This window comes from Cucurbita moschata, unplaced genomic scaffold (genome assembly GCF_002738365.1).
Source record: "Cucurbita moschata cultivar Rifu unplaced genomic scaffold, Cmos_1.0 Cmo_Scf00019, whole genome shotgun sequence".
Taxonomy (NCBI): domain Eukaryota; kingdom Viridiplantae; phylum Streptophyta; class Magnoliopsida; order Cucurbitales; family Cucurbitaceae; genus Cucurbita; species Cucurbita moschata.
Window position 1 is genome coordinate 2,974,324 of NW_019268535.1, and position 12,564 is coordinate 2,986,887.

A 12,564-nucleotide genomic window follows, 5' to 3' on the forward strand; every position below is an offset into this window, starting at 1 on the left:
TAACTCTAAGAGTTTCTTGTTAAGTCCACGTATAAGCCCCAATCCATATGAGTCATAATCCATGTGCCACACACCCCTTGATGTATATTGGGTATGAGCACGGAAGCTAAGCAAAGCCTGGTAGGTTACGTTAACACAAAGACCGAGAAACAACTCAACAGACTCTCTTTTCACACCTAAGTAGATTCTAGTACATCGTCAGTACATCATGCAAGCGTAAAGCTACCAACGTTATCAATAGCAACTTATTAAATATATTCCATAGTCAACCCGATCTAATATAAATTTTCAATAACAACTTATTAACATCTTCGTCAGAATTTGTAACTTTGCTTTAGTTGTTGAACAGATCGAACCATGAATTCTAGTAGGCCATCGTAGTATTAAAGAGGAGTACGCGATTGAAGCACATTCAAAATCAACAACCCTTCAAACCAACATCAAGAGCAAACAAATTCATTGTTAAAAATAAAAAGAAAATCACGTCCTTTTCTTTTTCTTTTGAATTGAAAAGATAAACATGAAATGGTAAATAATAATGATTTGTTTTTTAAAATTAGCAACTCATTCTTGATGGTATAAATATACGTTGTAAGCCAAAGCTAATGCCTCTCCTCATCCATTTCCTCATTCAAATTCAAAAACCTTCTTGTTCAATCATGGTGGTTCAATCACAGCTTGTGTTCGACCATTTTGCTCCGATCAAATCCTGCAAACACACCGCCCTGTTCACCGGAATTCCGGTGATCGACCTTTCCGACCCAGAAGCCAAAACCCATATCGTCAAAGCCTGTGAAGATTTCGGATTCTTTAAGGTTGTCAACCATGGCGTCTCCAACGAACTCATCGGAGCTCTCGAAGCCCAAGCTTTGAAATTCTTCCACCTCCCTCAATCTGAGAAGGAAAAAGCAGGGCCAGCCGACCCATTTGGATATGGCAGCAAGAGAATTGGTCCAAACGGCGATGTGGGTTGGATCGAATATCTCCTCCTTAACACGAATCATGAACTCATTTCCGAAAAATCCCTCTTCATTCTCCGTGAAAATCCAGAGATTTTCAGGTAAAAACACGTAAAATTACGAAAAACAGAGTGCTCTGTTTTTTGGTTGCTCTGTTTTTTGTTTGCTCTGTTTTTTGGTTGCTCTGTTTTCTGATTTGTCGTGTTTTTTGTCGTAGGTGTGCGGTGGAGGAGTATATTTTGGCAGTGAAAAAGATGGCTTGTGAAGTGCTGGAAGCAATGGCGGAAGGGCTGGGGATAGAGAAACATGATTTGAGCAGGCTGTTGAAGGACGAGAGAAGTGATTGTTGTTTCAGGCTGAACCATTATCCGCCATGCCCGGAGCTTGAAGCTTTGAGTGGCAGGAATTTGATTGGGTTTGGGGAACATACAGACCCACAAATAATATCTGTTCTGAGATCCAATAACACGACCGGACTCCATATTTGTTTGAGAGATGGAAGCTGGGTTCCAGTCCCACCTGATCAGAGATCCTTTTTCATCAATGTTGGCGACTCATTGCAGGTATAGCCCACTCTTTCTCTGCCATTTTCATCTCAAGAAATGGCAATGGAATCTTGGGATGGTTTTTGTTTATATTCTGTTTCAAAGCCTACCCTTTTCTTAGGATTCTTGTGTCATCCTACGTCGATCGGGAGGAAAACGAATCATGCTTTATAAACATGTGGAAACCTCTCACACTAGCCGACCGTTTTAAAAACCTTGAGGAAAGCTCAAAATGACACTATTTGCTAGTGGTAGACTTGAGCTGTTACTAATGGTATCAGAGCCAAACATCAGACGATGTGCTAAAGGGTGGACACGAGGCACACAGAGCGATGTGCAAATGAAGAAGCTGGGCCCCAAAAGGGGGTGGACAGTGAGATCCCACATCAGTTGAGAAGGAGGACGAGGAGGCTGAGTCTCAAACCAGGGTGGACACGAGGCGGTGTGCCAACAAGGACTAACACACCAAGTGACGTGCCAGCAACGAGGCTGAGCCTCAAAGGGATAGACACGAGGCGGTGTGCCAACAAGGACACTGAATCACGTAAGGGAAGTGGATTGCGAGATCTCACATTGGTTGGAGAGGACAACGAATCTCCTAGCGGTGGCTTAGGCTGTTACGATTCTTGTTCTTTTGTTCTTGGGTGGATCATAATTCAGGTTGTATTGGTGCAGGTGATGACTAATGGGAGGTTCAACAGTGTGAAGCACAAGGTTTTAGCTGACCCAACAAAACCAAGGTTTTCAATGATATACTTTGGTGGGCCACCATTGAATGAAAAGATTGCACCTTTAGCATCACTATTGGTGGAGGGAGAGCAAAGGTTATACAAAGAGTTCACATGGTGGGATTACAAAAACTCAGCATATAAATCAAGGCTTGCTGCTTGTAGATTACGCCCTTTTGAGCTCAAAAATCTCACCCCTTTGTTGACTTGAAAAAACCCAACAAAACAATACAATAAGGGATTTGGGAAGGCTTAGGAAACAAATAGAATAGGGTTTGTTTTTGTTAAATATTTTCCCCAAAATACCCCTCACTTTGTTAATATACTTCTCTAATAACTTCCTCGAGCCCTCTTTGTATCAAAGCTTGTGGATTTCGATGTTATCTATAGTTCTTACCATTGCCCATCTCTTAAAGTCTAAACGTTCTCCACCCTGTTGAATAAATGACAACACAATGTCAAATCTTTTGTATGTTTATCTCTAGGACTCGCAACTTAATACAGTTGATAATCAACTTAAAATTGTTAACGAATAAGAACAATGATGAAATCAAGTGAAGAGAAGCCGATATTGAGATACTTGATGTAACTTGACACTATGAATATTAGCATCAAATGTTAGGATCACACAACAACACACACTCGATCTAGATGAACATAAATAATCGGAGGGAGAAACTGTAAGGAGAAATATTGGCAGAAAGTACATTGTCAAAGCACAGTACATTGCTACCATAAATAACTTTAGAGAATACCGAGCCTTAAACTCTCTTATTTGAGTCCGTTGATCAAAATTTTCAACATCCATCATTCCTTAAAACAGCCCACTAACCCAAGCAAAACGTGAACTTTTTATAGATAACAAAACTCAGGAGCAAGTTTTATACAAACTCCATAACTAAAGAAAATAGAAAGGATTCAAACCCATATAAGCAAAGCCAGCCAAACGTGGATCATAAGAAAAACAGATATGATCTCGTCCAACCAAAGAATCATTCCTAAAAGAAGATTATTAGATTTGGAAAGCAATGGCTCAAGGAAACCCTTTAAGTGGATCAGCCGTCTTGCCGGATCTGGCATCAGTCCATGCCTTGGCTATCGTTTTTTTCATTTCATCATCACCATCATCATACATATTCTGCAGTTTTCATGTCAGCCATATTAAATTAGCAATCACACGGAAGTCAGTGTTCAGCCTAAATGCAGATAGAGTTTCATGCTTATCCTAATTGTATATAAGATTATCAAAGGCGCGTGTAAGTGTACCTATTTCACAGAGCATAATATACATGTGAGATCCCACATCAGTTAGAGAGGAGATCAAATCATTCTTTATAAAGGTGTGTATGTCTCTCCTAGCAAACGTGTTTTAAAAACATTGAGGGGAATTCCAAAAAGAAAAGCCCACAGAAGACAATATCTGCTAGCAATGGACTTAGATTGTTACAAATAGTATCAAAGCCAAACACCGGGCGGTGTGCCAGCGAGGACAATGAGTCCCGAAGGGAGGTGGACACAGGGCAGTATGCCAACAAGGACGCTGGACTCCGAGGGGGGTGGATTGTGAGATCCCACGTCAATTGGAGAGAGGAATGAATATCAACGAGTACACTAGGCCTCAAAGGGGGAGAATTGTGAGATCCTACGTCGGTTAGAGAGAGAAATGAAATATTTTTTATAAGGGTGTGGAAACCTCTCTAGACGCGTTTTAAAAACCTTAAGAGGAAGCTCGAAAGGAAAAACTCAAAGAGGACAATATCTACTAGTGGTGAGTTTGGGTGGTTGCAATATATCCATATACATCTTGAGTTGAAAATCAATTGAAAAGTTCTTATAAAAAAAAATCAATTGAAAAGTTTGGTTTTGAATTTGTACAAAAGGAAAAACAGGACAGTGACAAGACCAAGAATCAGTTAGTTAGGATTGATGTAAAAATTCAGATCATGGGACTTTTTTTCAGCCCAATTATCGAGCTCAAAGTGTCTTGTCCTCCATAGACATATGACAGCTATGGCAAAAAAAGTGTCTAGTAACTCAACCAATCTCACAACCCATTTGAAGTGTGTTCCTTGACAAATCTCACAAGAAAATCATTCGACCCAACACTTTTGTTGTCAAGAAACTCATAATCCTAAACAGATGAAGAAGATGGGATTTCAATCATGGTGGTGCTTTCACTTTTCACCTTCCAGCCCATCTAAGTAACTTGAAGAACACATCACATCATCATCTTTATCCACTCTTTACTCACCAAAACTCAGGCATAAATGTGAAGGAAATTTTAGGACCACCCACCCCAAAAAAATAAGAAAAGAAAGAGAAACGTTCCTTCATTTTCAATCCATAAAGTCTGCATAGGCTAAGAAGCTGTTACCTTCATTAAGTCCATGATTCCTGCCATTGGGTTGCGTTCCTTATCTAGACTTGGCTTGAGCTGTAAGATGTAAAAAAACATAACGTTAGCTGAATAAATGCTACCCAGATACAACTAGATCGCCACTTACTGTCTGTTAAATCACTTACCTTGTCCTCCTTCATCTGCAAGTCCAACCAATTCCCCTTTGAAGCTTTAAACAATGTGATCACAGCCCGTGTTGGTCTAACTAAGAACTTGCTCTTCTCAGGAACAATTTCCTCATTCAGCTTATGAATTGCAAACCGATAATTCTTCCCTTTTACATCATGGAACTTGATATCGACCGACGTTTCCTTGTAGACAGCCTCTACTTTTTCTTGGTCAATTCCTTCCAGAGATATATATATCTACATCCCCAAAAAGGATAATGAAAATTACATCCATACATCCACCCAAATGGGAGAAATGATAATTCTAAATTTTAACATACACTAATTTTCACAAAAGGATTCTAATCATGCCATCCAGTAGAAACTTGAAGCCTTTTACCTTCAATTTATCATTGTCCTGGTCCCAGCTGAATCCAGGTAGTGGAGTGTAAACAATGGCTGAATTAATGGGCACCTTAGCTGTCGAAGTTGAAATTGGAATGGGAGTGGGAGTTTGTAGGGATGGAGCTGAGACAGTCTCTTTTGACAACTGAGTGAGCATACACCATTAATGCAATGTATCAAATTAAGATAATCGATATCCATAGCTCAAAATTCACTTCCATCACATTATCAGTTTCAGAAAGCCACGAAAGAACAGCCAATGACGAACAATACCGAACAATAACTTTCAGATTTCTACAATAACGTGCATTTAAGATCATTAAAAAAAGGCCAAAGTTAGTTCAAATTCATAAGAGAAAACAGCGAAGAACCTTCTCTAAGTTGCAAATCTGAGAGGAAATTAGAGAGATGACTCGAGGCCTCTTGGCAATGCTTTGGAGGTGACGAAGCTCCTCCAAATCAAGAGAAAATTCTTCCGCCATAATTAGAATATTCTTCAAGATTAAAATGAAAATGAAACAGGGGAGCGTTAGGGAATTTGGATGAAGAAGATGAAGAAGATGAAGAAGATGAAGAAAATGGAGAAGGCCAAATCAGGGACGGGGATTGCTATAACCAATGAGGGTTACGTAGGGCTAAAATTTTGGATTCGCTTAAAAAACCCTTTTTTTTTTTTTTTTTTTTTTTTGCTAAATTATAATAAAAATATTATTATATTTACTATTCTACCCACGACCCTACGTGCTAATATGTACCCACCCGTTGGTTTGCACATCTCTTGGGCTCCTTTCCTTGTCGGACTAGCATTATCTAGTGCTCTTGTCAGACACCCAATAGGAATAGTGACCGTCCTAGTATTATGATAAACATAATAATCATTTTCCTTTTCGTTATGTACACGTTCGTATCCATCGTAAACAGATAAATTTTTCGATGCATGAAGTTCCAACCTTTTTCATTTATCAAACCATATAAAAACAACCCCTCACATTTTTTCTTCATATCATATCGCTTTTAAAACATATATCGGGGTTGTATACCATATGGAAACATATATACTGTATGTCATTCATGTCACATATCGTATCATGTCATATCATGCACATAACATATCGTATCATATTATAAACCATATCACAATATACGTCATATCGTCAATGATATCCTATCATAACATATGTCATATTATAACATGTATTATACCACAGGCATATCATTTCATAAATATTTCACACATATCAAACATATGTCACGTACAGAATCATGAGGCATGTGTCATAATACAGGATACGAACTTCTAACCATACCGACAATAAGATCACTTACTTGATTAGCTTAAGCTGATGTCACCAATTTATCCTTAATGAAAATTTGATTTTGTTATTTGAAATTCAAATCAACCTATGTGAGCTCGTGACATCAAAGTAGACATTAGACAGTTTGCATGATTAGAGTATTAGACACTTCTATGTTAAAAAAATTAATATAATCTATATTGTGTCATTTTTTAGGGTTTTGAATCACATCGCCGAACAGGGTTGGGTTACCAATTTTGGATTGGTCCAAAAATTTTTACTCAACCTAGCCCAACTCAACTAATGTACACTCCTATTAATAACCCAATTCAAACTATATAATCTAATTGGGTTTAGGTGGATCGAGAGTCGAGTAACCTCAAATCGTCTAAGACCCATTGAAATAGGATCCACACAAGGAAAAGCGCTACTCGTTGGTTATTAGGGGCATCCCAAAAACGTCCGGATCGAAATATGGCTCTCAAATTAAGTTTCGAATTAGTGGATGCTGCCAAAGGAGTGGCAATGCCATATCTAAAAAGGAAGAAACTCATAGAATGGTGGTGAATCCAACTCAAATTGAAAATAGATCCACTTATAAAAGTTGCAATTTTGATCGTTACCGAAACATCATGCAAAAATCAAAGACTGATCTCTTGATAGAACGTGTTAGTGGGTAGAATATTTTAATGTAAAATCTAGAATGTTCTTAAACCATAAGGGAAATTAAAACAAAAAAACAAAAACAAAAGGCTTTAATTAAATGTGGAAGGGCACATGGAGAAAGGGCAATCCTCATCACCACCCTCAAAGGCTGACCGTAAAATGTCTGCACTTCCACCCCTAACCATAGATCCATGGCAATCAAAAGGGCTCAAAAGGAAGCACCTTTCCAAGTAAAAGCACTTCCAAACAACCCATCTTTCCCATGGCTAGTTTTTCTGGCCACGGAATAAAGCACTTCACCGACCATTCTCACTTCAACAATGATTAAAAAAAAAAACACTTTAGGACTACAATACGTCGTGTCTCTTCACTTTTTATGGCTTTTGTGATATCCTACATTGGTTGGGGAGGAGAACGAAACACCCTTTATAAAAGTGTGGAAACTTTTTCCTATCAGATGTGTTTTAAAGCCGTAAGGGGAAACTCGAAAGGGAAAGCCCAAAGAAGACAATATTTGCTAGCGGTGAGTCTGAGCCGTTGCAAATGCACCGGGCAATGTGCCAGCAAGGAGGTTGTTCCCTAAAGGGGGTAGACACGAGGCGGTGTGCTAGTAAGGACGTTGGGCCCCGAATGAGGTGGATTTGGTGGGGATCTCACGTCTGTTGTAGAAAGGAACGAGTGCCAGAGAGGACACAGGGGCCCTAAAGGGGGGGTGGGTTGTGATATCTCACATTGGTTGGTGAGGAGAACAAAACACCTTTATAAGGGTATTCGGGGCCCGATTTGATGGGGATCCCACACCGATTGTAGAAAGGAACGAGTGCCAGTGAGGACGCAGAAGCCCGGAAGGGGGGTGGATTGTGATATCTAACGTACTCTTGAAGTTGAATGAAAAATTCATAATTATAAATTATGACGATAAAAGTAACAATGTGACAAAGTTGAGTGACAAAATAATATAATAAAGTAATATTTATATAAATGTATATAACTTTACTTTTTAAATGAACTCTATTATTACTCAATTATTCAAGTACTATTATTCTTAAATGAGTGGACAAAACATCATAGTACTAAAACTATAATAACAATAATTAATAATAATACGTGGTGCACATTATTCCACGTCACGCACGACCTGTAACAACATAGTAACTATCGAAGTCTAAGGAACAATAGATGAGTGCCCACGTGTTGGGTTGCATAGATGAGTACTCCTCTAGCAGATATTGTCCATTTTAGCTCGTTACGTATCACCATCAGCCTCACGGTTTTAAAACGCATCTACTAGGAAGAAGTTTTCACACCCTTATAAGGAATGTTTCGTTCTCCTCTCTAATCGATATGAGATCTCACAATCTACCCTCCTTGAAGCTAGCGTCCTCGTTGGTACACCGCCCAGTGTTTGGCTTTGATATCATTTGTAACAGCTCAAGCTCACCGGTAACAAATATTGTCCGTTTTAGCTTGTTACGTATCGTCGTCAATTTCATGGTTTTGAAAACGCGTCTACTAGGGAGAGATTTCCATATTCATATAAGGAATGCTTCATTCTCATCTCCAACCGATGTGGGATCTCACACATGTCCACGAATTTCCACTTTGGTTTCCACAAACTACATTTTCCCGAGAGAGGTATCATCTAATACCTACTGTCACCGTCATACTTTTTAACCATACAACATCATGATCTCGGCACGCTCATGACAAATCTTTAGAAAAACTCAAACCCCATTTCTATTTTTCGCTCAATTTTGCAATTTTGTCAAACCTTAAGCAAGATTCTCCTTCACCAATCGAACACAACTCATACAGAAACTAAACGTATGTCAATTTCTTATTAAAATTACAATAACCAAATTTAGAGACTAAAATAGAATAAATCCCGAACGAAGAACGGTTAAAACAGTCTTCTCGTAAAAACTCGAGAGGTGATCAAATACACAAACATCGAGTACACCAAGCTTCGACAATACCCGATCGTAGAACCCTGTTCAATTCAATTTAAACAAATTCTCAAGAACATCACAAACTCGAATTCATATCGAATTATTCATACGAACAACCAAATCCAAGCCCTTTGGTGCCCTCTATTTACAATATAAAGTGAAATTCAAGGGTTGTTCATTACCTTCATCTCTCTAGTAGCCATTGATGTGAGTGAAATGGAAGAAGAAGAAGGAGAGAAGGAAGTGCCCTTAAAGGAGGACAGCCCTACATTGTAGGCCATGGTGCCATCCGGCTGGTAAAGTCCATAGTTCCTTTCAGAGGTCGGTCCAGGCTTCATATTCTCATTAAACAAAGCAAACAAGTAAACCTCAAGCCTCAAATTAGGCCTTAATGGTGTCCCTTCATTAGCCATTTGTCTCCTCAACAAATTCCTATTATAATTGGCTGCATTTTCAAGGCTTGCCCCAACCTCATTAGGGTCCCCTTTCGATGGCCACCCCGTTTCCGAGACCCGAACTTCGATGCCCCCGAAACCTAGCTTGGCCATCGCGAAAAGAACTGCGTCGGCTTGAGCGTAAAGCATGTTGTCGTAATGGAGATTCGTGTAGGGATCGATCATACCCGGGTTCGGGTTGAAGATTACGTATTCTAATGGGATGTTATTTGAGTTGTCTTTGTAGGCGAAATATGGGTATGCATTGATCCAAAATGGTGCCTTTGTTGTGTTTAGGAATTGTAAGAATTGGGACATGATTCCGGTTATTTCGGGCTTGAAGCTCCCGGCCGAGGGCGGGTAGGATTCTTGTAGGACAGCTAGGGAGCTTGGTGTCGAGACTTTTATGGTGTCTAGACCTAGTTGGGATAAGGCTATATGGATGCTTAGCATGGCAGGGACTAGCGTCTCCATCAATGTCAAGTCGTCGTCCGTAAAGACCTAACAAAGAATACAATGGTATCATGATATCAAAATAAGTACTTTTGTGTTAATCTGCATAGCTCGTTAAATACTAAACTAATTATCATTTTAAAGGTCGATTATTTAATTATATTTCACTATTAAATATCATTTTTAGCGTTTAATTTTTATTTAGTTTATAAAGTTTTAAAATGAATTTTCAAAATGTTTCATGAGTTGACATAAAGACAATAGATGACATGAATCAATGAACTTTTTAGAGAGAGAAAAGGAGGAGAGAGAAAGAATCTTTTTCTTTTTTTTCTTTTCTTACCCAAATTTTTAATAACAAAACTAATTTTTTTAAATTATTTTTGAAATTTTAGCTTATTTTTTAAAAATATTTATATAATTGTCGGATCCCACCTCGGTTGAGACGGAGAACAAAACATTCGTTAAAATGTGTGAAAACCCCTCAGCGAAAACGTTTTAAAAATTGAGAGGAAGCTCGGGAAAACACAAAGAAGACAATATCTACCCGAAGTAGATTTGTACCGTTATAAAAATATAAATTTTTTTTATTTTTTTTATTTTCTAAATTTTACCTAATTTTTTTAAAATATTTATAAAATGGACATACCCACATTAGTTGAAACAGATAACAAAACATTGTTTGCAAGAGTGTGAAAACCTCTCTTATTAGACACGTTTTAAAAACGTTGAGGAGAAGCTCGAAAGAAAAAAACTCAGAGACGACAATATCTATTAGCGGTAAACTCATACCATTACAAAAATATAAATTAAAAAAAAAACAAATTTTTATAAACTTAATTTAAAAAAAAAAACAAAAAAACCCATTATCTGACCCGAGCGAACAAACTTTTGAGTTCAATAACGATTTAACTAACCTCATTCCCAATCGCAATTCCAGTAACCCGAGTCGCAGGAACATAAGGCTTAATCCGAGTGGCAACCCATTGAAGGGCTTGTTGGGGGTTCGTAAGTTCACCCAGCATTTCATTTTCGACCGTAACGATAATCTCCACATTAGAGTTAGCAAAAGCCGACAATATCTGTTGATTCGTATCGTAAATCCTTACTTTAGTAATCTTCAAAGCCATCAACATATCCAAAACCTTGTCAGGTGATGGCAAATCATCACCAATTTGGCCATAATTGATACCCAAAGATGAAGCTCCTCTAAGCTCACCACCAAACCCTAAAAAAAAGCTTCAAACTTCAAATCAAGATCATGGGTAACACATAAAAACTAACAAGAACATGAATCAAGAACAGAAATTAAGTACCATGGAGAAGAAACAGAAGAAGAACATGGAAGAACATGGCATGAAGATTGAAGAAATGGGAGGAGAGGGAAAGAGAAAATATAAGAACAAAGAAAGCCGCAATTCCTTTCTTTTCTTGTTTGTGAAAAAAAATGATGTTTTTTTTTTTTTTGATATATAAATTTGTTGTCTTTACAGCCACGCCAAGTTCTTTAATTTCTTCGCATGAAAGTAAATTCAAATGGGAAGGAAATGAAATGAAGAAATGTTGATATTGATTTTCTATGTCTATGCTTAGCCACTACTTCTTGTGCCCTTTGCATGTGGCCTTCCATTTCAGGTACTACGAGTAAGGCGATCACGTTTTACGATATCGGAGCTTGATGTCTATGGTTTACATCACGATTTGATTATGTATAACTGAATTCAAATGACCCGAAAGTTCGATCAACTCAATTCAGCTCGTACAATATGGGTTAAGTCGTGAAGTTATTTGGGTTGGGTTTATTAGAAACCACGACTTCTGAATGGTATGATATTGTTCACTTTGAGTATAATCTCGGTCGTGAACTTATTTGGGTTGGGTTTGTTAGAAACCACGACCTACATGATGGTATGATATTATTCACTTTGAATATAAATTTGGTTTTACCGAAAGCTTCGTATCGATGGAGATGTACTGATCATCCCCTTAATTAGCCTGTGTGAGACTCTTTCACGACCATCCTCAACTGGGTTGAGTTCAAATAAATGAAAATTTTATAAATTGAGTTGATTCATGTTCGGCTAAAACTAGATTGGATTGAGCCAACTCAATTCAAATTTATTGTTAATTTTAAAATATACATTAAAAAAATTTACATCTTGAACAATTGAGCTGAAATTAAAAAAAAAACGTCACAACCCGACCTTACCTAATCCATAAACATCTCTAATAATCGCTAATAGTTTCGAGGGCCAAAGGGTGGCATGTGTGTTCATGTTTATTTTCAATAAAGGAAAGAATTTGGGGGGTCGTGTGGATCCATCACCTCATTTTGAGTGATCATTTCAAGCTTTATACTTGATTTTAATCATCATCTTCGACTCTTTTTTCGAGAACTTTGTAGAAATTCGACCCGAAAAAAAGCATAATTAAAAAGAAACTATTTTTTTTTAAGAATATTCGAAAACGTTTCGTGGGTATTTGACGGGAATAGTTAACTTGAACGTTATTTAAGTGAATAATACCTGTATGAGATTTCACATCAATTTGAGAGGGTAACGAAACTTTCTTTATGAGGGTGTGGAAACCTCTTCCTACCAAACACGTTTTAAAACCTTGAGAGTA

The 12,564-nt window shown here is 37.9% G+C and overlaps 3 protein-coding genes across 4 annotated transcripts; 1 reads left to right on the forward strand and 2 right to left on the reverse strand.

Moving 5' to 3' along the window:
• The first annotated feature begins 631 nt into the window (after window positions 1–631).
• Window positions 632–2,595, forward strand: LOC111457257 (gibberellin 2-beta-dioxygenase-like). 2 transcript variants are annotated; one of them, XM_023099465.1, is made up of 3 exons: window positions 632–1,060; window positions 1,177–1,522; window positions 2,180–2,595. In XM_023099465.1, exons 1-3 carry the CDS (start codon window positions 660–662, stop codon window positions 2,441–2,443), a joined length of 1,011 nt encoding a protein of 336 aa, XP_022955233.1. In that variant the 5' UTR covers window positions 632–659; the 3' UTR covers window positions 2,444–2,595. The 2 variants fall into 2 exon arrangements, with proteins under 2 accessions (XP_022955233.1, XP_022955234.1); XM_023099466.1 differs by lacking the exon at window positions 2,180–2,595 and adding an exon at window positions 1,786–2,004.
• Window positions 2,596–2,989: 394 nt separating this feature from the next.
• LOC111457258 (calcyclin-binding protein-like) lies at window positions 2,990–5,782 on the reverse strand. The gene is made up of 5 exons (XM_023099467.1): window positions 5,514–5,782; window positions 5,138–5,287; window positions 4,756–4,995; window positions 4,607–4,666; window positions 2,990–3,370 (listed from the first exon to the last, which is right to left on the reverse strand). Exons 1-5 carry the CDS (start codon window positions 5,622–5,624, stop codon window positions 3,266–3,268), a joined length of 666 nt encoding a protein of 221 aa, XP_022955235.1. The 5' UTR covers window positions 5,625–5,782; the 3' UTR covers window positions 2,990–3,265.
• Window positions 5,783–8,855: 3,073 nt separating this feature from the next.
• On the reverse strand, window positions 8,856–11,351 carry LOC111457256 (glucan endo-1,3-beta-glucosidase 14-like). Its single transcript, XM_023099464.1, has 4 exons — window positions 11,256–11,351; window positions 10,857–11,167; window positions 9,235–9,987; window positions 8,856–9,093 (listed from the first exon to the last, which is right to left on the reverse strand). The coding sequence occupies exons 1-4, from the start codon at window positions 11,290–11,292 to the stop codon at window positions 9,004–9,006; spliced, it is 1,191 nt and encodes a 396-aa protein (XP_022955232.1). The 5' UTR covers window positions 11,293–11,351; the 3' UTR covers window positions 8,856–9,003.
• Window positions 11,352–12,564: the final 1,213 nt, after the last annotated feature.